General features: G+C 53.0%; 1 protein-coding gene across 2 annotated transcripts; it reads right to left on the bottom strand.

Annotated features, from left to right (window-relative positions):
- Window positions 1-272: 272 nt before the first annotated feature.
- LIME1 (Lck interacting transmembrane adaptor 1) lies at window positions 273-23,834 on the bottom strand. 2 transcript variants are annotated; one of them, XM_026652806.1, is made up of 6 exons: window positions 23,768-23,834; window positions 11,900-12,047; window positions 9,597-9,648; window positions 7,833-7,920; window positions 6,931-7,382; window positions 273-1,222 (listed from the first exon to the last, which is right to left on the bottom strand). In XM_026652806.1, the coding sequence occupies exons 2-6, from the start codon at window positions 11,995-11,997 to the stop codon at window positions 791-793; spliced, it is 1,122 nt and encodes a 373-aa protein (XP_026508591.1). In that variant the 5' UTR covers window positions 11,998-12,047; window positions 23,768-23,834; the 3' UTR covers window positions 273-790. The 2 variants fall into 2 exon arrangements, with proteins under 2 accessions (XP_026508591.1, XP_024063712.1); XM_024207944.1 differs by lacking the exon at window positions 23,768-23,834 and adding an exon at window positions 15,102-15,117.
- Between the last annotated feature and the right edge of the window lie 333 nt (window positions 23,835-24,167).

The raw sequence follows: 24,167 nt of genomic DNA, 5'->3' as shown, positions 1-24,167 counted from the left end.
CCTGGCTCAGAAATCTGGCCAATGTTTGCCTTGTTTTGCTACCCCCAAGCTGTTATAGCCCTGGGAGGCTCAGGCTGATAATCAGAGCTCCAAGGGCCCGGCCAGGAACCTCTCACAGTCTCAAGAGGAACAAACAGGCACCGTTATCCCGGGAAATGTGCATTCTCAGGCAATAAAAACCATCCTGTTCCTGGGTATCTCCATTACTGCATTGTTAGCCTGCTGGCTGGGACAGATGCAGAAATTCAGAACAACAGGATTAAAATACATAGGGGAGATTCCTCTTTATTAAGGAAAGGGGCACCTGAGTTAACTAGGTTTCTGTGGCCAGCTTCACTGGACCCTGCATGAAGACTCAGGCAAGAGAGGCACCCGACCTGGGTGTCTGTGCCCCCTAGAATGGGCACAACCCCCAAGCAATGCCAAACCCCGGTGGGCACCCATTAGAATTACTCAGTTCTTTTGCCTGTAGTTTTCAGGTCACCATAGGTCCACCGAGCCCAGTGAACTGCCTTGGACTGTGCCCAGCAGCAGCTGCTTCAGAGGAAGGTGTGAGGAGTTCTGCAGAAGGAGCAATGGGATACGCGGCCCGCAGGGAAAGTTTAACTCCCGTTAGTGACAGGTTGGCCTGAGACAGGAGGGTTTAGAGTGGGTTGATGTTTTTAGTATTTACTGTTGTGGTGTTGGATGTTCTTGTTGTGCCTCGCCATGTGCTGAGATCTGAGACAGCTGGAGGTCTCAGTGGAGGAGCACAGACCTTCCCAAGAAGGGGGCAGCTATAGATAAGGGGTTATAAGTCTGTTACATATATCTCCAAGCCATTGGGAGCTGCCAGGGTAGCTGTGTTCCTAGGGTCCCCTTCCCACATTTCGCTGATACTTTCATACAAGTTCTCGGTGGGGCAGTTCTTGGTAGACTTGTCCCTTCTCTTGGGCTTTTTCCAGTTGACATCTACTGCCTCGTAGGCCGGTTCTGGGGCTGGGTTCCTGCCATGCTCAGTCCAGGATCCATCCTTGATAGACTCATAGCAGGGCTCAGTGAGTGAGACTCGGCCCGGTGTGGACTGATACCCAACCCTGACATGTCTGAGATGGGCGGCTGGCCACCCATGTTCTCCTTGGCCCGTCTCCCCAGTGTCCATTCCTTCAGAGGGGGACGGAGCAGAGCCTTGGTGTTTCTTCTTCTTTCCAGCTTTGCACACAGTCGAGTACATTTCTTCTACCTACAAAAGAACATCTGTGGTTACTGGGAATTCCTGTACAGCAGTGGGCCCACAAAACCCGCCCGTGTATTCCTGCCTGTGACTCACGCTCTGCCCACTTCCTTTATAAAGTCACCGTATCCCACCAACAGAATGAAGGGCATCCAGGCATTTACCCAGCAAAGGTCAGTCTAGACCGGGGGTAACGGAGCCATGATACAGAAAAGGTAGAGAACGACTGATCTAGACGCAATGGGCCAAATTCAACCCTGAAGCAGCAGAGCTGTGCCCATTATGCCAGGCCTGGTTTCGCCCCAAGGCCCGGATTTCAAAGAGGTGCTACTTCTACCCGACCTGCCAGCAGGATTAACAGCGGCCCAAAGCACTTCCTGAATCATCAGCCCCTGACCCCTGTGACGGGGTATTATGTCAAGGCGCATTAACCGAAGGGCGATAGCCTAGTACTAATTCAGCAGAAGGCGCGCCCAGCTCCCCGGGACACCTTAAGCGAGGGGGCGGAGATGGGAAAAGATGCCCCCATCAGTCCTAGCCCAGATTTGTTACAGGGAATGCTGGGCAGCCGTTTCAGTCACCCTGTTCCTACCTGGGATGATCCTGGGAATTCACTTCCTTTGATTTGCCTCCCACCCTTCCCTCCGGGGAAACATCTGATCCAAGAGAAACACAAGGAGCCTCCTCCCAGAAGCCTTTAGCTGTGGTGATGGACTGACTCAGCTTCCGATATAAAGCCCTGGACAAAGTGCCCAGTGCTTCTCAGTGCCCACCACAGACCCTCCTAGGAAGGCTCCTGGTTTTCCCATTAGGACACCATCTACCGGTGAGGTTTTCAGGGTCTGAACTCAGCTAACAACCCCCTTCTCCTTTCACTATCTTCCTCTTACTCCGTGGGCAAACCCCCAAAGCTCAGATCCTAGAGGGATCCATTTCAGAGTCTTGTCCTCACCTGCCCCTTGTGATTATTTGTATTCTTCTACTGCAGGAGGGCCCGGCAGCTCCCCTCGGGGATCAGGGCCCCACAGTGCTAGCTGCTGCACAGACGCACACTAAAAAGACAGTCCCTGCCCACAGAAGTCCATGATCTAGGTTATAGCAAGAGAGCAACGTGCAACGGGGAGATGAGACGAATGGGGTGGGGGGTGACGTAACAGCAAAGTGAGTAAATTACAGCACAAAAAGCCGAGCTCCTGGAACATCCTCTGCCGAGCTGCGGTCAGTGGCAAGTACTTTGCAGGCGTCATGGCGGCAGCACAAAGGGCTGGGGGCTCTCTGCACTCCAGCCTGACAGGTCCTAGCAATGAGACTTTGGCACATGGCTATCCAGGCAGGTGCAGCATCCTCGCTGGAGGGCTGGTGGCCGTGGAACCCCCCCGCCCACTGGGCAGCAGCTCAGCCCACGTCTGGCCACACTCCAGTCTCACTTTGGGGAGGTGTTTTTCTGAAGGGGCTGGGTCTTTGGGACAGAGGGTCTGAGCAGGGAGGAGCTCTGCTGCCGTTGGGGGGATCCTTGCACGTATAATCACTTGTGTACGGCATGGCCTAGCGCCGCACGGCGGGTGGTGTAGGAACACACATGATGGTGCGTTACACCTTCAAACGCCACACCTACAAGTTCAGCATCTGCCCAGGCCCAAGCGAGCTACTGCACCGGCAGAACAGGCCCCTCTTGGCACAGTTCCCCCGGTGTGGCATGGCCAAGGGAAGGCCCGGGCCTCCCTAACGGGATGGCTGTGCTGCAGCTGGGAACGTGCCACCCAGCCCGGGTCGACAGCCAGGTGCTAGCAAGCTAAAAAGAGCTGGGCGGCAGAGGCTCAGACTAGCCACCCGAAGCTCCCCCCTCGGTGCAAACTCGCGTGGCTAGCCCATGCCGCTGCCGAAGTGCCCACACTGCTAGTTATAGTTCTCAGCGTCAGCCCCGCCACCGGCAGTCTGGCTCCCAGCTCCCAGCTCCAGTGCGGACATACCCAGAGTGTCTGCCCAGGCACATTTGGCCCCAAAAGCCAGGGGATGGGAGCTGCTGTTGATATTGTTATTTAGCTGTGGGGCTGTCAGCAAACGTCACTGGCTCTGGATGCTCCCGGGGGAGATCGAGGAGGAGATGTTGCTGGCACTCCCATCCCCCCACCGCTGGGGCTTGGGATGCTAACAATCAGCCTTTGGCTTTCTCTGAAGCTGTTAATGCTCCTTTGCCTTCTGGTCCCTGGAAATGCACAATCCTCGCCAGGGCCGGCTGGAGATGCTGCCACGGACCAGCCAGCAACAGTCCAGGAAACCCCGTCGGAAGCCACTTTTACCCACTGGCCCCTCTTGCAGGCTGCATGAGAGACTTAAAATCTGGTGACTCCAGCATTCCTGAGTTCTTAGTTCCTTGGGGGTAAGAGTTCAAACTGGTGCCTGCTTGTGTCATTGCCCGGAGCTCACTAGCTTCCCACAGTTCCACCGTTGTCTGCGGTGGAAACAATCTACCTGTCTTCTCCCTGCCAGGCTGCTGGCTCTGTCCCCTGCTGGCAGCTCTCAGCTGAGCCACGGCCAGGTCCGCGGCCATCACCCAAACTCACCAAGGGGAAGGAGCATTATCCAGATGGTGCCTGCGCTCTGAGAACATAAGGAAGGAGGAGGGAATTGGGCAAGGCTGGAAAAAGGCCTCTTGCATATCTGATATGCGCAGCCCTGCTAGGCGATCCCTCGCCATAAAAACAAACGGGGCAAATTCTGCTCTGCTCAAAGCACCTGCCACTCCACAAAGTCACCAGCGTTATCCTGGCTTACACCTGCCCTGACCTTGGCCCATTCTTTGCAGGGATCACCCTCTGCAAAACTTCAGACCTGGTGGAAATGGGAGACAAATCGACTGAAGTGAATAGATTTGCCTCTGTCCCGGGGACTGGCTTCTGAGAAGCCGGCCAGGCAGTCTCCCTGTGACTGGCTCCACTAGGGAGAACAAGCCAACCCACCTGTGCATAGTTAATTGGACAAGTCGCTGAGCTGCAGTTAGTTAGTTACGGAACACCGGGGTGCAAGGGCTCACAGGTGCCAGGCAGCCTTTCCCCCGGCCCACCCAGAACAGCTGGAAGTGAGGGGCTAGCAGAACTCGAACCCAGCCCACAAGAATCCAGACTGGGGATGACGACTGGCCCCACCATACAATTTAAGCCAGAAGGACGCACAGGGAGACTTCCCAAGTGGCTACTGCTCCCCGATTCCAGCTCTGACCCATGGCTTAGACTCTGGCTCTGACCACTAGATTAAACTGTCCCAGTCCCGACACTGGGCTGTATAAAGGGTTATGAGCGCTCAGTCAGGAGGCCCCAGGACAGAGGAAGCTCCGGGGGAGAGAGAAGCTACTCCCAGTGGTGCCACCCTGGAGAGCAGAGACATCTGCTCAGATCCCCCCAGAATGCAAAGAGAGAAAGCCCTAGAGGAGAAAGACAAAGACTCCAGTTGTACAGACGAGAGGTTGCAGAGCTCCAGGCAGTGGAGAAGCCTGGAGACTTAGAGCAGAAGGAGACGGCTTATTTACGTACCATACTTAATAAACCAGACCCCTGAAGGGGCACTTTTCACTGTATACAAGTCTCATTGAACTTACTGAAAGCTTACTAGGGGAAACCGAGGCAGACATAAGGGTGGTTCCACACTGGGCTGCCAGGGGGCACTCCTGGGATGAGTGCCTGCCACTACAGCCAGGTCTGCATCCAGCACTTCGACTCAGTCAAGCTTACGCCCACCCACCCAGCGCTGATATTTGTTAAAAAGGGCAAATATATTTCACAAAAATGTCGACAGAAACAAACGGTTTGTTCATTTAATTGAAATGTCCCACAATGTGTGTTTATTGGTGAAAAGACTGGCAATTTTCTGTGGATAAAAACATCCCCCCACCGTTTTCCAGTGGAAAACGTTTGGGGGAGGAAGAAAAACAAGGGGGAAGAGGCTGGGATTTCACCCACCAAAACACAGACGCACAGCTCAGAATGGTTGGCTGGAAAATTTTGACCAAAATTATTATTATTTTTTTTTTTTGCAAAAAGTTTTATTTTGCTGAAAAAACCCTTTCACCAACCTCTCCTCCCCCCCACCCAACTTTTGATCAGAAAGATTTTCCCCAGCTCTGCATGCAGACGTGTGCACGTGTTTAACGGAAGTGTTTTCCCTGAGTCATTCCAAGGGGTCTCGCCCTCCCAGACCAAGTTTGTGTCCCCCCCAGCCACCTGTGGAGTTGAATCCTGAGGGCCAGAGCCACAAGTTACCTAAAGCAAAGCAAAGCCTCCTGTTTCCTCCCGGGGGCTTTGGATAAGGCCCGGACTGAGCTACCCGGTGCCCCAGTGATCCCCCAAGGTGAGATCTGCCTTAGGGACTGTGGTGAACCCTTGAACCCTGCTGCACAAGTCATCCTTTGCAAGCTCCTGAACTCAGCTGATAAGCTACTCATCAGCCCAGCAGATGCCCGGTTACAACAGGGAGGACAGGATAAACTGTTCTACTTCCTTCCCGAAGCACAGGCACAATCCAGCCTAATCCAAATCCAGAGTTAATCCAAACCCCTTCTGATGTGTGGTTAAGGCAGGTCAGGTCACCAGTACAGGCTGGGGGGGTGGCACGCCTAGGAGCAGAGGATTTAATAGACCTAGAATCTTAGTCCAGTAGGCATCAGCACCAGCCCAATCAAGCTTTGTTTGAGGTGGACCTGGAATCTTCCTTAAGGAAACCTTCCAAGGGTCATCTTGCAGCTAGTCTGCACCCAGACCCCCCCAGAATGAAAGCAACAGCAACACTGGTTAAGTGTGTTCTTTAGTGGGGCAGGGAAGGTGGTGGGACTCCAGTTTAAGGGGGAAAGAAATCAAGGCCCACGTTTTCAGTACTGCATGTACATTTGCATGTGCATTTACTAAGATTGCGCATGCAATTCCCAACACTTGGGCCTTTCACAGGCACAATATTGACACTTCTGGGGCCTCCTGCTCTAGTTCCACTTAGAACTTTCTGAGAGCTTAAAAATTATCCCGAGCTTCTGGCTTCCTTCTTGCGTTCAGTTCTGTTCCCCCCTTCCACAGGAGGGACCCAATCTCCATGACAGTGGGTTTGCAAGTCGATTCCCACCTCCTTCACCTTTCTTTACTAGAGGTGATGAGTTTGGATGAATATCCTCAAACTCTGGGCTGTTCCCACACTGTATTTGCTTTGACTAGTCACTATTCATGGCGAGTGGTTGGCTGCCAAAGTCACATGCTGCCATTTCTGCTCCCTGATTGGATAACTGAAACACTTCAAATGGAAGGGGCTTGACAAACAATGAATAAATCGGTAGATTCATAGAGTTTAAGGCGAGATCCTTTACCCTGAACCTCCTGTATAACAGGGGCCAGAGAATAAAGCACTCAGCTCTTTGGGGCTTGTCAGTCCTTGTGCTCCATGTTTCTTCAGCTCCAAGCACAATGGCCCCTCTCGGTGCTATCGATAAGAAATATAACCTTTCTGCCGACATTCAGGAGGCTGGCGGGATTTGTAACCATTTCCACAGATCTCCCCGGCCACCTGAATCCTCACAAATAAAGAACAATGCGACCCCCTGGATAATGGCAAGCCAAGCCCTGGGTTTCCATTCACGACCAGGCGGCGTGTTCCTACCCACCCAGCACCGACACTGCCCGTCTCCCGTCCCCCAGCGCTGTGAGGCTCAGCGCGGGAGGAGGTGATGGATGTTACTGTACCTTCACCGCTGCGGGGTTACAGGCAGCTCCTTCCCAGCCTTCTGGGTCTGCAGGCCCCACGGAGGATTCGCCCTGTGACTCATCCTGGAGCTCTGGCTGGAAATTCTTCTTCACCTTGCGGACACAGGCGTACTCAGCCGTCACTGCCTTGTCCTCCTCGCTTAGAGGGGAAGCCTCCATCGGGGTTCCCAAGACGGGCATTGGTTGAGGCCCTTCCTGAGTCACGGCCGCACACTCGTACAGCGCCTCCAGGGCTGGTTTCAGCGGGGCTAAGAAGGACACGTTCGAGTAGGTCTGGTCAGGACTCAGGGCATCAGCCGAAGGGTTGGAATTGGGGATCTGGGGCAGCTCTCGGTGCAGCAGGATGCTGAAGCTCGAGCTATGCACGGCTCCTTCTCCATCCCCCAAAGACCCTGATGGGTAAAGGAAATCCACGCTGGCTGGTCTTTGGTCTGGGAAGAGAAGAGAAGGTGTGTGAGGAGTCCGCGCTGGAGCCAGCCAGCCCTTGTAGGGGACGCTGGCTGGCTCTTTCAATGGACTCACCAAGCAGAGTTAGAAAGATAAGTGATGATAATACCCTGCCCTTGCCAATCCCCCTTCACTAGGAAGCTCATTCACAGCGTGCAGCGAGTGTCATTGCTCATGCTAACGAGGAGGACTGGCACATGCAACGACCCCGTTGGGATACGTGTGATCGCAGGAATACACCAGCCATCCAGGAGCAGGCAACGCGGCCCTACCAGAGAGGATGTCAGGAGAACCACCACCCTGTAGCTGGAAGGCTGTGCTGCCCCGCGGGCACAGACACTATCTCCCTTTGCATCGGTGCACTCCCAGCCCTAGAGCCACCGGATCTCTCTGCACCTCAGCTCCAGCTACCGTAGAACTTTACAGCCACTCACGCTCGTCCGTGAGCTTCACCCTGTTGAGCTCATGCAGTTTAGTGTCAGATTTACTGAGCGATCGGAGCTGCATCTGCCTCAGCAACGACTGCAAAGAAAGGAGGAGACACACCAGTTAGACTCATAAGAACATAAGAGTGGCCACACTGGGTCCGACCAATGGTCCATCTAGCCCAGTGTCCTGACTTCCGACAGTGGCTGGTGCCAGCTGCTGCAGAGGGAATGAACAGAACAGAGCAATTTACAGAGTGATCCGTCCCCCGTCATCCAGTCCCAGCTTCTGGCAATCAGAGGATTAGGGACACCCAGAGCATGGGATTGCATCCCTGACCATCTTTGCTGATAGCCACCGATGGGCCTATCCTCCATCAACTTATCTAATTCTTTTTTGAACCCAGTTATACTTTTAGCCTTCACAACATCCCCTGGCAGTGAGTTCCACAGGTTAATTGTGTGCTGTGGGGCGAAGTACTTCCTTTTGCTTGTATTAAACCTGCTGCCTATTCATTTCATTAGGTGACCCCTGGCTCCTGTCTTATGTGAAGGGGTAAACAACACTTCTTTGCACATTTTCTCCACACCATTCATGATCGTATAGACCTCGATTATGTCTCCCCTCAGTCATCTCTTTTCCAAGCTGAACAGTCCCAGTCTTTTTAATCTCTCCTCATATGGAAGCTGATCCACACCCCTAAACAGTTTTGTTGCCCTTCTCTGTATTTTTTCCAATTCTAATATATCTTTTTTAGATGGGGAGCCCAGAACTGCACATAACATTCGAGGGGCGAATTTATACCGTGTCATTATGAAATTTTCTGTCTTATTATCGGTCCCTTTCCTAACGCTTCCTAATGTTCTGTTCGCTTTTTTGACTGCCGCTGCCCATCGAGCAGACGTTTGCAGAGACCTAGCCACGATGACGCCAAGATCTCTGAGCGGTAACCGCTCGTTTAGACCCAGCATTGTGTATGTGTCGCTGGGACGATGTTTTCCAATGTGCAGTACTTTGCATTTACCAACCCTGCGGCCGTTTTGTGGGATCCCTCACAATGGGAGAGGGGGCACCGTGCCCTACAGCCAGGCTGCACTGCCCCAGGCCCTCCCCAAATGGCTCCGCCCAGCAAGCCTGCTCCAGCCGCCTAATGCCGTGCTGGTGAACTTTACCTTCTGATTTACGCACATCCAGCACTAGCTCGGGCTCAGCGCCCTCTCCCCGTCACGGAATACGCTTGGTGGAGGCCTGTCCCTGCTGTTTAACGAGCACTCCAGCCCCCTGCTGCTCGTGTTTTTGAATTATTGCCTCTGAACAAACTCACTGAGTTTTCCAGTGCATCTCTGGACACCAAAATATACTGCTTCGGCTAGAACCTGGCTCCCGGCTCAGCTGGTCCCTCCCAGAGCAGCATCCCAGTCACCTTTCTACAGGCTGTCCCAAGGATCCCCCTTCCGACGGGCTGCTCACTCCAGGCAGAGAAGACTCGCTCCACCTTCCACCTCAACAGCTCTTCCCCAGAGTCTGCCAGACAGTCCTAGCTAGGTGCTGCGCACCCCCAATTCCCACAGAGCCAGGAGGAGGCGCTCAGTGCAGGATGGGGCTCTAAGACAGCTCATTTCTAGAGCTTTTCCTGCAACAGCTGCTGTCCAGGAGCCGGCCATCCCGGCCCTTTCCTCAGGCAGTGCCGCCGGGCTCCCCCCAGGCCAGCTCCCACTGGTTGTTGCGTGGCTTTGGGGCCGTTAGCTTATCTAGCCAATGGGCGCACTTACCACATCTACCAGCTTCACCCCGTCCGGTGGGACCACCTTCTTCCTAGCTTTCCTGCAAGGAGAGGGATTAAGCCAAAGGTTGGATGGTGGCAAAAGGTCCGCCAGCAAGCACCAGGTGAGAAGAGCTCTCCTGTGGCCTGGAGGGCAACATTTTCAAACGTGATCAGCGTTTCTGGGGGCCCAAGTGGAGAGGCCTCCAACAGGCCCGATTTTCAGCCTGCCCCTGGGAATCAGGCCCCAGTGACACATCTCTAGTTGGGCACCCAAAACCACAGATCACTTTCTAAAGCCTCGGCTTTAACATATTGTCTCTGTGGAGCACTGGTGACTACTAATCACCCGAGGAATCTGCTTCTCACAGCTAGCCCAGCGGATCCAGGTGTACTGTATCCAGGGTCTTACACCGTGCCCATCACTGTTATATCTGAGGCCACGTTTCCTACTGCAGTACAGTGGTCATGATCCTAATGAGAGCACCGTCAGCGAGCGCTCTCTGCTTCCTGAGACTACTCAGTGCATCGTACAGCTGCGCGGATCAGTCACACGAACACACCACATCCTGCCTGCGCGGGCACCAGCTGCAGCATGCCCGTGACATGGTATCCTGTCGGCACTGCACAGCTCCTAAGCTTGTACAACACGGTGCATCGTGTTTGTGCCCGCTTCGCTGCACCTGTGCCCGGAAGCCTGCCCGCCACTCTGCATCCACGCCCACACGCTCCCGTGAGCACGCCCACCGCTCCGGATCCACTGTGCCCATACACCCCTGCGACTGTCCTGCCTCGCATCTTTCCAGTGCCCCGGCTAGCCAGGCCTGGACACTGTGGGAGGTGGCACGCCCAGTCCCTGCGCCTCCTGCAGCACCGCTCTCCTAAGGGCAGCTCCCACTTGGCCCCCCTTCCCCCCTGCACGTCTGGGCTCTCCGACAGCCTGGTGCTGCAGGGTGTCCTGCCTGCTCCTGCCGCGCTCGGCGTGGGAATCCTGCCCACTCCCTTTACCTTGACAAGACCTTCGACGTGCTCAGTTGCATCTAACCCTGATGGAAACCTCAAGGCTCCCTCTTCGAAGGGCCTGGCATCTCCGCAGCTGTGCCGTGCCCTCCTTACACATCAGCCTATGGGAAGTGCTTAATGAGGATCTGGTGGGACTGACACACGCCTCCAGGCCCTGGCAGCTTTCCTGGGCTCATGCTGCTGCCAAGGGGCGGAGGGGTGTTGCTGGGAGCTTAGCTGCGATCAGGCTCCTGCCCAGCCAGCCCCTGCCCAGCCGGGATCACTTCCCCCTTGCATTTCAGGCTCCCCTAACCTCCCTGCTCTGAATCTCTGTGGTGGCATAAGGGCCAATTCCTCCTATTAGCCGCACCCCACCCACATGGCCTGGTGACACTGGGAGCAACGGCCCAACCCCACCTCCAGTGGGCAGCCCTTTGTCCTAAGCCTCCCTAGGCCCTTCCCAGGACAATCCGGTCTGGCCTTTAGTTCAAGCCCCGCCTCTGCAAGGAGACAGATCTTTTCCAGTCCCTTGGTGGGGGGTTAAGTCAGGTCTCACTGTACTTAGCCGGGACAGATACATCCAGCCCCCTTTTTACGACAGCGAGGGGCAGCTGCTCTGTCAGGGAAGTGCTGGGGCCTGGAGACCAGGCATCAGAGAAGCATGGGGAGAGCGCAGTCGTAGCTGAGAGTACAGGGCTGATTCTGATCCCATCCCCGCCTTCTGCAGGGCTGGGAGTTGCTCTGGGAACCGGGAGCCTGGCTGGGCTTTGTGGCTTGTGGTTTGGGTTGGCTGGAAGCAGCAGTCAGTTTGGGAGATACCGGCCTCTCCCTAGCCTGTGACTCATGTGTTTGCAGCCAGTGCAGCGCTGGCTTGGAGCTTTGTTCCTGCTTTGATGCTGGGGAACAAACCTGACAGGGATAGTCCTTGGTGGAGGGGAGAGAAGTGAAGCAGGAGGGTGGGAGCTTTTGGAATCTAGCTGCATGTCTGCAGCTGGGGGTTTCATCCCAGGCAACTGAAATCTGGGCACTGGGGTCCCCCCACTCCTGAGCTACAGGGATAGGTGGGTATCCACACAGCATCAGCTAAGCTCCCACAGCCTTGCTCCAACATGCACGGCGCCACGGTTGGTTGCATTTGAGGGACAGCGGGACTTGGGGGTGGGGGAGAGGGGCCAACATACAGACTGCCACTACCTAAGCCAAAGGAGATCCATGTATGAATTAACCCTTCCATGACCCATGCAAAACTCCTGAGGTTTGCTCTACCCTGACTCACGGTTTACGCTGTGAGAGGGAGGCTCAGCCATGTACCTTCTGCAGGCAGCACACAGGGCTGAGAGGAAGACCAGGACACCAAGCAACGCCAGTCCCAGGGCGGCAGTGAAGGGGGGCAGATGGGGCCCAGCCATCCTTTCACCACGGTCTGGAGCCACTTCAGAAATCCACTTCACACGGAGATCTGTGGGAAGAGAACATGGGTCATTAGTGCACCCTAAGGAGAATGCAGAGGGCATGCCATCTAATGTCCCCGTCTCGGGCAGGGGATCACGCAAACAAGGAAAGTAATAGTGCCATGCTTAAAAATGTTATTAAAGCTAATGTTAAAAAAATTATAGAATAGATAGGCTGGGAAAAGAGTGACTGTACATCTGGGTAGAGTGCTTAGATTATCCACAAATACAGACGTGCATCCGACGAAGTGGGTATTCACCCACGAAAGCTCATGCTCCAATACGTCTGTTAGTCTATCAGGTGCCACAGGACTCTTTGCTGCTTTCACAAATACAGAGTTAGTTTTTAAAAGTCACATCAGACATAGAGCCCATAATCAGCAATAACCCACATTTCGGTGAATAGATTTAACAATACAGTTTAGATACTGGAATCTGAATACTCGGGTACATCACTCATGAGAAGTTGGTTGTGGAAAGCAAACTATCTCAACGAGTGGAGACCATCCCTCAGTCATTGAGAATTAGGTAGGTTGTCCATTTAGAGCCAGGTCTGACGGACTGAGCATGATGCCAGGCCCCAGCAACTCCTGTCCTCCTGTCTATCCCAAGCACAAAACCAAGCAGTTGGCTGGCACGTCTTGAGCTGGCAGCAATGTATCCACGCTCCATAGCCCAGCCCAGGATTCAGGCACCGACTGGCCCAGCGGGTCGCATTACCTGGGCCAAGGGTTTTAGCTGAATGCAGCTACAACAGCATCTTCCCAGCGTGGATGGGAAGCCACAATCCTTGCAGCCGATCTCCTGCTCTTCCTAAGTCCGCTTCCCAAAGCGGCGCCTCTCCTGCTGCAGCTCGTGTGGTTAGGAAGTTTAGTTCGACAGCAGCACAGACGTGGAGTCCAACAAAAATGGACCAAACCCCAGCACAGTGCGCGGCTCCGCCCTGCAGGTAGGTGCTAACCGCTCAATAGCCACCTAAAGGATCTGCCTCGCGAATTACACTTTGGCAACCCGCACCCAGCTTGTCCTGCCAATGAAGTCTCCTAGAATGGAACTGCTGAAATTCATATGATTTGCCGCTAGGGGGAGCCAATAAGGAAGAAAAAGCAGCGGTTGTCAATGGACGCTTTGAGCCAAAGCATTCTTGTGGGCTGCCACTGTCTTCAGATCCGGCCTGATTTCCCCTTTTCCTAGACACATGCTGAATGGCTGGAGTAAACAGATCTCCCTCCTTGCTGAGTTTCTAGGGCTCCGGGGCTGTATCTTGTACGCACGCTCTCGCAAACGTCCTGTGGGGCCGAGCGGGCCGTGAGCCTGTGAGCTCCCAGGCAAAGGTGTTTTGGGGGATGGATGCCGTTCCTCACCTGGAAGGCAGAGTTGCAGCTCAGCAAGAGGGCTCCTTCTTCCTTGCTGCCGCTTTGCACCAAGCCAGGGGAGAATGCCACGCAGCCGTTCCTGGCACGGCCCAGCCAGGTGGATTCCGGCATCGCTAATTCTCACCGTTCTAGCACGAGTCTGGCTCGAGTTGGTGCTTTTCTTGAAGCCCCAGCTCCTGGGAGCATCATGTTCTTAGGTGCCAATCGCAGCTTCCACTTAAAAGAAAAAGTTCCTAGCCCACATGGTTGCCTAGAAACACTGAAGAACATGACCCAAGTGCTCCCTAAGGACTCAAACCGCACGAGGCCAAGGAAAAGGACCCCAAATATATTCTTTTTCAAAATCTTGTCATTTTTAAGCCACTCTTATGATTTCTGGGCACCTGACACCTGATCTTTGAATGCTTGGGGCTGCCAATACTGGGATCCCAACTATAAGCCGGGGTCTAATGATACTGGGCCCAAGTGGGCATGACACCACTGAATTCTGGAGCCATGGCACTTTGTCCTGGAGCCAGCCCGATGCTGGAGTAATGGCACCTGCTTGGAAGAAAGGAAGGGAGGGAAAAGAAGAGAAAAAGATGGGGGCCCAGAGCATAAGATGGCATTTGAACTCTGACCCACCTAATGCAGCAGAAGCAGAAAGGGAGGGGGGAGGGAAAGTTTCAGTCGGGCCCGTCAGCGAGTTCTTAACAGAGCCAGCGCAGGGGTGATGTGCTTGGAAATGAATATGGAGTCAGATCAGCCTGGTATTTACACAGAGCGGGGCTAAGAACAGGGCATCTGCTCTGCATTCAAGCGGGCATGGGAGTTGCAGGCTGAATCCAGACTGGGATTCAGGGTCCATGGTGCTTCTGTCCCACAAGCTATTCTGGTACCCACTGGTGGAAACCTTGCAAGATTGTCTGTTCTCGTGAGATTTCTCCTTAGGTCCAAATCTCCCAAGAATGGCTGTTCAGAACCTGAGATCCCAGTGGGTAACAAGCCCCTCCTGGTTCTGATCCGAAACTAAAGGTATAACGGCGTGGAGGAGAGACTCTGATCCGGAGAGTCAGATCCACTTGAAATTCAGGGAGCTTCAGCCGTGAGGTTCTGGGCGGGGCCCAGCTTTAGGTTTAGATTCAACCTAAAATGAGAGGCAGCCCCCAAGCCTGAAATCCCCAGCCTGGGTATTGGGTCCATGCAAAGTTGGGAGCCTCAGTGTAGCAAAAAATGTGTGAGGGAGAGTTGGGTTGGCATTAAGGATTGCCATGGGAAGGGGGCTATCCTGGGAGCTCCCAGTCGCAGTCCCAGAGCACCCGACCTTGGTCTGGTGGTTGCATCGCCTATCCCGCCCTGCAATCCCATTGTCCTTCCTCGGAAGGACACAGCTCGTACCCCCGTGTGCCCGCTGCCGGACTCGGCCAGGACATCACAGAAACCCTCTGCCATTAACAGCCTGCCTGCACTAGCCCAGCTACCACACTGTCACACGCTCCCTCCGGGGGACATGGCAGATGGAGTCAGCCCATTAGGACGTGGAAGGGGCGCTCTGGCACTGGAACCAGGTGCCCCAACGTGCGCATATGACTTGTGTGGACAGGCCTGACAAGACCAAGTCCAGCTGGGGCCAGGGCCTATCTGCAAGACTCCTTCGTGCGTCCAGGTCACCCACCCACTCCTTCCCCACGCCCTCCCCCCACTCACCACTCTGGCCGGCACATCGAGGCCCTGGTCTCGCGGCTCCGGGGACGGGGTGGCGAGTGGAAATGCTGTGCCCACTGTCAGAGAGCTCGGCTGCCGCACATTTCCACGGCCTCTCGCAGAAGCAGGCTCGAGTTGTGGGGTGAGTAACAATGGGAAGGCAAACAGGCTCTGTGTCAGCACACAGGAAACCATAAGGGCTTCACAGTCAGTCGCACCGCCTGCCTCCCACAGCCCAGCCAACCACCAGACCTACTTTAGCAGCTGTGTACAGTGGGAGTGGCTCTGGTATTCTCCTTGGGGCCTGATCCTGTGGCCTCAGCAGGCACTGCCCCCTCCCAGGCTCAGGACCTTAAGAAGTTAAGCTCTGTAGAGCAGCAGCTTGCCAGTGACATGAGTCCTATAGGCAAACAAACCCCCAGATTCAGAGCTGGTGTGAGCGGATGCAATGGCGCTTGCTTCCATAGAGTTAAAGCCGGTTTAACGCCATCGCAGCATCACGGACACCAGCTCGGAGTGTGGCCCCATGGCTTGGAGACCACGTCGGGCCAGAGGGAGAAAGCAGCCCCTCTCTGGTCTTGGATATTACATTGAGAGCTGATCCTTGCTGAGGTCAGAAGGGGGCTTATAAGGAAGGGAGAACAAACTCATGTGGGACAAAATGAAGGGGAAGGGATAGCTCAGTGGTTTGAGCATTGGCCTGCTAAACCCAGGGTTATGAGCTCAATCCTTGAGGGGGCCACTTAAGGTTCTGGGGCTAAATCAGTATTTGGTCCTGCTAGTGAAGGCAGGGGGCTGGACTCAATGACCTTTTGGGGTCCCTTCCAGCTCCATGAGATAGGTATATCTCCATATATTGGGGGGGGGGGGAAGAGCAGGGCTGCAGGCTCACCCCCCTTTGCCCTAGATATGCAGCCGGTTTTGAACCTCAGCCCGCCCTGTGTGTTATTTCAGAATCCAGTGCTGTCCTGGTGTGGCCTTTTTCCACTTCCCATGCACGCTAAGTCACCACTGTGTGAGCCCAGCCGCATCCTGTGCACAAGGTATGGCCCTGACGACTGGTTCAGATGCTATCTGTGCCCAGGGGACCCAATAACCAGGAGGGGGTTTTTTGGAGAGGACTGGCCAGCCGTTCCTCTTCCTGGAAAAGGCAGAGACAAGACGCAGCCTCTGCTGGCTGGATTCTCAGCCCCTGCACACATCACATCTGGTACTGGAAACAAATTCCTTTCCTGGCCCGGCCTCTGCTAATTTCCCCTGGCTGAGGCAGCTTGCCCAGCCCCTGCTGGCCTGAGGCGTGAGACCAGACTGGGGCTTCAGCCCCCGGCCATCCTCACTGGCAGCACAGGGCACCAACCAGCATGAGGTCTGTCCTGGGTTGTAGCAAAAGTCACACGACTGGGGCGGTGCTGACTTATGGGGCTGTGGCGCAGCCAGATTGCTCACGGGAGCTCCTTAGGCCTGCAAACCAGTGGCTGCATCTAGCTCCACCCACAGTCCGCAGACAGACCCACACTGAGCAGTACCCTGCTCCCACCTGCCCCCTTCAGAGGGGCTGAGTGCTTCCACGCAGCCGCGCTGGCCAGCTGGCGCCTCCCATGGCACACAGCCAGGCTTCAGGCAGTGCACTGGGGGCAAGTTTCGGCTGCTGTCCCTTCCTGCCCAAGCTGCCTGAGCGAGTGGGAGAGGACTGGGGGCGTTCATCACATGGCACAGGGCGTGTGGGATGTTCTCCCATCCAGAGGGCTAGGAGGGAGGAGTGGCCAGGCTGGGAGAAGAGCCATCTTAGAACCTGCTTGAGCCTGACCATCGCCTTACAGCCCTGTTCACGAGCAGGCTTGGAACCTGGCCCACCCACACGAGTAGGAGCCAGGTGTTAAACATGGCATATAGCGACTCAGCCACGTGAGCAGCACAGTAACAAACTGTAGTGCTGCTGACCCCTTTAACAGGCACCCCAATGCCGTCCCCAAGGGGCTGAGGCTTTCCTGCATGCAAGCAGGCATGTAGTCACATCCTCTCTCTGGGTTGGCTCCACTTCCATCTATCGGGGCAATCAGTTTCCTGTACCCCCCGCACCAGGCGTGCTCCTTGCACCAGGACCACAAAACGAAAAAGTCACAGCTCCCCTCCACCTGGCCTGCCAACCCCCCCGAGCGCGCTCACTGTGGTCTCCAGTGCATCTGACGTGTTGCAAGAGAAACAAGACGAGAGAGTGCGCCGCTGTGCAAGGTTTTGCAGAAAAGAGCAAACTGTGCAACGGCACAAGGGGTTAGCAAAACTTCCTGTGACACGGGACATGAATCTGCTATTGCCTCTTACCATCTCTGGGCCTGGCCCTGAAAAGGCACTAGCACCTGTGTCTAAGCATGGTGGAGTAAGCAGGGTGCTTGCATGGTTTCCACCACCACTGTGCACAGGGGTTTCTCATAGGCCACATCTACACTACAAAATGAAGTGTGTCTACACTTAGCTTCTTGTTTCGGTGGTGCGCGTCCTCCCCAGGAGCGCTTGTATCGATTGTACTGTCAGTGCAGGGCATTGTGGGACAACTTCTGAAAGACAGTCGACGTAAGGGATAGATAAGATGACAGAAAATATCATATTGCCTCTATAGAAATCCATGATACGGCCACATCTTGAATACTGCCTGCAGATGTAGTCGCCCCATCTCAAAAAAGATATATTGGAATTGGAAAAGGTTCAGAAAAGGGCAACAAAAATGATTAGAGGTATGGAACGGCTTCCGTATGAGGAGAGATTAATAAGACTGGGACTAAGAGACGACTAAGGGGGGATGTGATAGAGGTCTATAAAATCATGACTGGTGTGGAGAAAGTAAATAAGGAAGTGTTATTTACTCCTTCTCATAACACAAGAACTAGGGGCCACCAAATGAAATTAATAGGCAACAAGTTTAAAACAAACAAAGGAAGTATTTTTTCCCCGCACAACCTGTAGAACTCCTTGCCGGGGGATGTTGTGAAGGCCGAGACTATAACAGAGTTCAAAAAAGAACTAGATACATTCTTGGAGGGTAGGTCCATCAATGGCTATTAGCCAGGCTGGTCAGGCATGGTGTCCCTCGCCTCTGTTTGCCAGAAGCTGGGAATGGGCGACAGGGGATGGATCACTTGATGATTACCTGTTCTGTTCATTCCCTCTGGGGCACCTGGCATTGGCCACTGTCAGAAGACAGGATACTGGGCTAGATGGACCTTTGGTCTGACCCAGTATGGCCGTTCTTATGTTCTTAAGCAACACAATGTTACTGTGCCGATTCATAGCTGCGGAGAACATGGCTCTGCGGAGAACTGGGTGCCAGCACTGGACTTTACATAGTTGTCGCACAGACTAGGGATGAGGTAAGATTTGGTTCAGTGCCAGCCACATGGCAAGAATTAGCCATATTTGAACCTAACCAAGTTTTCCATTAGGCAGCACTTCCAGTGCAGAAAGGGACTCTGCGCCTGTCTGGATAAAGCTCTGCCATGGGGCACAACTCACGGGCAGTTCTAAAGGTGGGAGTTTCAAGGCCACATGCGTGTTTGTCACACCACAGTTGAAAATAATGCACTTTCTGCCTTTGAGGTTTCACCCACTTCCCTCTTTACAAAAAACGTCATCTCTTAACGGATGGACTCTCCTGCCTTAGCCGTTCCCTTGTTAAAGGGAAAGAACAACCCAATGGAGCTTTAGAAACACAGATGCGGACAATGTGCTGGGCTCTGAGACGACTGTGAATCCTCCTTGTCCTATTCTCTCCTCCGGCCAGGGGAGGCAGCGCCAGGCGGCATGGAGAGGCCAGGGTGTCAGCGTTCTCTCTGCCACTGATTCACTGGGGGACCATGGGAAGGTCACTTACACTATGTGCCTTGTTCTCCCTCTCTTTAAAAAGGGGATAATGGTATTGATGATATAGGAAGCTTGGGAGTTTTAATGTCTGCCAAGAGCCTTGAGAATCTTGGAGTGCTATAGAAGGACAAAGTATTTTATTTTCCATAGGACTATGCAAAATAAGTCGCACCTGGCCTAAGCCTGCTTATCTGTAGCTGGCCCTCCTCCCATATCCATGCATGCAGGACAAGTACGTAGGCACAGGGCCCTAGGCAACCCAACAGGCAGCATAAACCCCAGGACAACACTGCCACGGTGGATGTGGTGCTGAGCCCAGGAACTAGGAGAAGGCTTCTCTGGGATCCCAGTTGTTCCCCAGCTGCCGGTGGCATCCACAATTCTCTTCCTCAGCCCCCAACCTCTATTGGCATGCTGAAAAATGAGCCGGGGGTTTCCACCCCCATGCAGATGGAAGGATGGGGGTGGGAAGAGAATGACTTAGGGCAACCTCCCATCATTCCAGCCGCCATGCTGAAAAGAAGCCAGTGAAGTAAGGACAGGCAATGAAACAGCTGCTGCTCACCTCGACGGACAAGGCGGCACAGAGGCAGATTCACTACCTAGACAAACAGCTCGCAGTCTGCATTGGGCAGAGCAGAAGCGCACAACTTCAACAGCATCCCCGAAGGGGAAAGAACCAGCTTGGCTGTGCTGTCGGGCCCTTTGTGCTCCCCCTAACTGCCCTGTCACCCTGCCCAATACTAAAGTACCTAGAAAAGGAAAACGAAGTCAGGCTATTACCCAGCTTCAGTCAGCCCCTGGCAGGCTCTGCTGTCAGCCCCATGTGCTGAAATTAGGGCCCAATCCTAGAAGGTTCTGATCTCCCTCATCTCCCCTTGCTTACAGTGAGAGAGCGCTCAGCAGCTGCAGGATCAGCCTCCTAACAAAGCAACACAATCTCCGGACCCATCACATCGGAAACAGAGGCCCTCAACGCTTCCTCAGCAATCGAAGGCCACGTGCCTCGGGAAGCCTCTTGAGAAATGGGAGCCGAAGGAAGGCACAGGTCCCATAGACTGACCGATCTCTTCACTGGCTTACGCGCCCGAAGGTACAAGCCAATGTGTTGCCCAAATAAACAACAGAGCGCTGCACTTGGACAGCACCTGCCGCCTGAGAATCTCACCGTCCTTTGAAAAGGTTAATGACTGAAGCCTCAACACCCAGAGAGGAATTATTCCAGTTTTACAGATGGCAAAGCTGAGACAGAGGTTAAGTGATTTGCCCAAAGAGACAGCGAGTCAGTGCCAGAGTTGAGAAGAGAACCCGACTTTTCTGACTCCCCGTTTGATGCTTTTACTAGACAATACTGCCTTTATCTCCGGGGATACAGTTCTTTTATGGGATACTCGCACTCGTTTTAGTCAGCTCCCTTAGCTAGCACAGTCCTAGTGCAGCCTTAGAGTGTGGGTCCCACAAAGCAAAGCTAACACTCAAACCGACGGGTACCTGGTCATGCACACATGAATATTTTTCACCCCTTAGCAGCCTTGCAATGCTGCCAAGGGTAGCTGCAGTCCAAAAGCATAAACACAGTGGAGGGTATGTACTACAGTACGCTTACAGATTCTGCTTTTGCTGCACAGAGCTAACCCTATATCTACTCCCATCTGTTTTCAGAAGGCCCAGTGCTTTGGGACCGTATAATACAGATACGGCCTTTAGTACAGGGATCGGCAACCTTTGGCATGCGGCCCGTCAGGGTAAGCCTCTGGCAGGCCGGGACGGTTTGTTTACCTGCAGCGTCTGCAGGTTTGGCCGATCGCAGCTCCCACTGGCCGCGGTTCACCGTCTCAGGTCAATGGGAGCTGCGGGAAACGGCGCAGGTCGAGGGATGTGCTGGCGGGGGGCTTCCCACAGCCCCCATTGGCCTGGCGCGGCGAGCCGTGGCCAGTGAGAGCCGTGGTCGGCCGAACCTGCGGACGCTGCAGGTAAACAAACCGGCCTGGCCCGCCAGGGGCTTACCCTGACGGGCCACGTGCCAAAGGTTCCCGATCCCTGCTTTAGTATCAACGTACCAGTGTGAATAGGTAAACATTACTGTCTATGTAGCACCAGAGAGCCGAGTCCCCAGCCTCATATTATAGGCAGCTTTCTTCCTGAACGTTTTCAGCCAGATTTTAACATTTCCTCAAGGCCCATCAAGTGTCCAGATGGCCTTGTACAATAATTCCACAAAATACAAATCACAACAGTAAGAACACTCTTAACCCACAAAAAATGATCCCAGAACCCACAATGAGATAACGCTGTCATCTGGCCTCAAATTCTATGAATTTAAGAAAAAACAGAACAAGAAGGCAGGAATGAGGAGTGGGAGGGGAATCCTACATCTGTTGACAAAAGTATGATTATTTTTGAGAAAAACCACTTTTGGGAGGCCGGAGTCGGCATTATGGACTATGAATCAGGGTCATCTGAAATTTTAAAATGTAATGGCTGACTCTGCTTACCGTTACTTACATGAGGAGTCTCTCCTCCTGCGAGTAGCCTCATGGAGGTCAGTGGGGCTCATTGCCTGCATAAGGGCATGTCGCACAATTAAGGGTTTGCAGGATCAAGTCCTTAAACGGACTTTGCAATGTGCAATTAAGCTCCCGGCCAATAAAGCTATTGACCCAAGCCCCTGCAGCTGTTCTCGAAGGTAAAAACATACAGCAGTGCTGCACAGAGGACACGCTTCACAGGCCATAGCAGCTTTGATCAGGCAATGACATTATTAGCATGTGTCCAGAGTACAGAAAGACCCTGGCACTCTGAGAATTAGTGGGGAAAGCATGCGAAGATAGATGCTAATCAAGCACGAAGATAGTTCATTGCTGTTGATTTTTCTCCCCTAGGATTGTTTTTGGTGGCGGGAACAAGGATTTACATCTAGTTTAGGCTGCAAGATTACATGAAATAAAATTCACTAGGAGATGACATTCTATAGGTTGTGTAAAATAGGTCAGAGCAGATAATCTAATGGTCCCTTCTGGTGAAAAAAAAATAATCAATGAACATAAATCTACATTTAAGAAATAGCAGCTTGAAAGAGAGGAGCCCACCAAATCTCCCAAAATATTGGGTCAACTTTTTGCTGTTATTTGAGGAGGAGAAAGCGAGGAAGGTTCCATGTTGGGCACCACCAGAGATCATCAGCTGGACTGTGGCTGACACAGCTCTCAGGGATTGGGAGCAGGGGGCGTATTTGAAAAAAAGACCGTTTCTTCTGATCAAGATTTCTACAACAGCACAAGCAACCACAGAGGTAAACTTCAATGAGAGCTGAAGTCAGCCCAGGACAGTATCAGGGGAGGCTAATAATGCTAAAGCACTAATGATCCTAGAAGAACTTTTCAAACCTGAACTGAGCACAAAAGCTCATGGCCAGCAATTCAGCACCAGAAGACGACGAGGAGGGCAGGCTCTGAGTGACAGCTTTGGCTAATGGGGGGGGGGGGGGGTTTGGGTTTTTGAAGAGCCGCACTGGATTTATGAAGGTTAGTCTCAGAGTGGCCAGGGCTAAGGGCACAAAAGCACAAACACTTCCGATTGCAATGCTTACTGCTCCACGTAGGGTGGGGTTTTCAAAAGCATTTACGTTGGCCTAACTCTGCTCCCCTGGAAGTCCATGGGGAAATTCTGAATGATTGCCACACAGAGCTGGGCCAACTCCAAGTGCTTATTAGGTGCCTGGCGGCTTAGGCCCTGTATTTGATCACAGCATAGGTGCTGCTGTTTACACTAAAAATAAGTAGAAAAAAATAAATAGAAGTAATAAATAAAGACACCTGTGGCTTTAAATGTTAGGTTGTCTTCCCATATCTTGAACCCTTCTCTTCACACCCTGGAAAACTGGCTGAAACCTTGAGACTCAGAAATTTGATTGTTTATTTTGTGCCTCCCTTCTGCTGAACGGAGTTTATTTTTAAAACAGGAGCCAGGCACTGCTAGAGAAGTTTCTGATGCAAACATTGGGCTGGAAACAGCAAGGTAGCAGTTCTGGTGAGAATACTCATTGTTACGTTTATAGAAAGCCAGATTGCAAAATACCGAGTCCTGCTGTTCGCCTGGAAGGTGCTTTTAGAGAGATGTGTTTGGTAGTTACTAGAATCATTCACCCGCTTTGGAATTTTTCCCATCATAAGAGCGACTCCATTTACACACAGTTTGAAGTCCCAGATATATGCGGTTATTTCTGTGATCAGTCTCTCCACCCCTAACAACCTCAACTGCAGTGGTGTGGTCAGTGACCCTGGGGATTTCTACAAGAAGGTGGCTCACCCCAAACAATCAGGGGTCTGACTTTTCTTCTCTCCCACCCCTCCACCCCAGGTGCTGAGCCTCCACAGTTTCAACGGATTCCAAACTCAGCATTTCTGAAAATCAGGCACTAGGAAATTAAACAGCCCCCACTGTACTTAACATGGTGTCAATTGCAGGGCTGTGAAGTTCCACTCATGAGATGCCAAACACTATCAAGCTCAGAGGACCTTTCTGTGCATTTAAGCCTAGATGCTCCAATGGATACAAATCTTAATTTGCACAAAGCTGATAGCCCTCATTGGCCAGCGACTAACACACGGACATTTGTTAAGTAACCTGACCAACACACAGAGATAATTGGGGAGCAAGAATCTTGCCATTCCAGCAGTGCCAGCCTAACATTCGATGTACAATATTAAAAGGGTTATGAACAAAACTGGTTGATACAGGAGATGTAGCAATGTTTTTCAATAGTTGACAAGGGAACACCTGAGTTTGCTTGGTAAGAAACGAACAGCACTTACTTTACAGAGACTCAGAAGAAGCCAGACAGCATGAAGAGCAGAAATCCATCCATATCCTCTTCCTTACCTTCTATTCCTGCTCCCCTTGCACTGCAGAATGCGACTGTTCTGAACTACATATTCTGGAGTTTTTCAAACATCTTGATTGTGCCTTTCTCAGGCTGCTCCTTTGTTCAACCCTGATTTTCAGCCGGAGATAGAGATGCCTTTGAGCTGAGACACCAGGCAGTCTAATACCACAGCTCATTTCCTGGCCTGCAAAAGTCATCACATCACCCAACTGACTTACTTTCTCTCTACTCTGCTTTTGCAGAAAACAGGCAGGTGGATGGGATCAGTAGCACAATGTGCAACAGCGCCCTCTGCTGGCTACTCATCAGTACTTGACCTCATTTCTATA

This window comes from Terrapene carolina, unplaced genomic scaffold (assembly GCF_002925995.2).
Source record: "Terrapene carolina triunguis isolate 2854851 unplaced genomic scaffold, T_m_triunguis-2.0 Scaffold130, whole genome shotgun sequence".
NCBI lineage: Eukaryota > Metazoa > Chordata > Testudines > Emydidae > Terrapene > Terrapene triunguis.
This window is presented reverse-complemented; position numbering and strand designations above follow the sequence as displayed.

Excerpts from the sequence above, each read along its gene's own strand:
- LIME1 (XM_026652806.1), bottom strand. The coding sequence starts at position 11,997 with ATGGCTGGGCCCCATCTGCCCCCCTTCACTGCCGCCCTGGGACTGGCG. Across the intron at positions 7,921-9,596 it reads GGGTGAAGCTGGTAGATGTG|TCGTTGCTGAGGCAGATGCA; the intron begins GTAAGTGCGCCC and ends CTTTCTTTGCAG. Across the intron at positions 7,383-7,832 it reads GGTGAAGCTCACGGACGAGC|ACCAAAGACCAGCCAGCGTG; the intron begins GTGAGTGGCTGT and ends TTCTCTTCCCAG.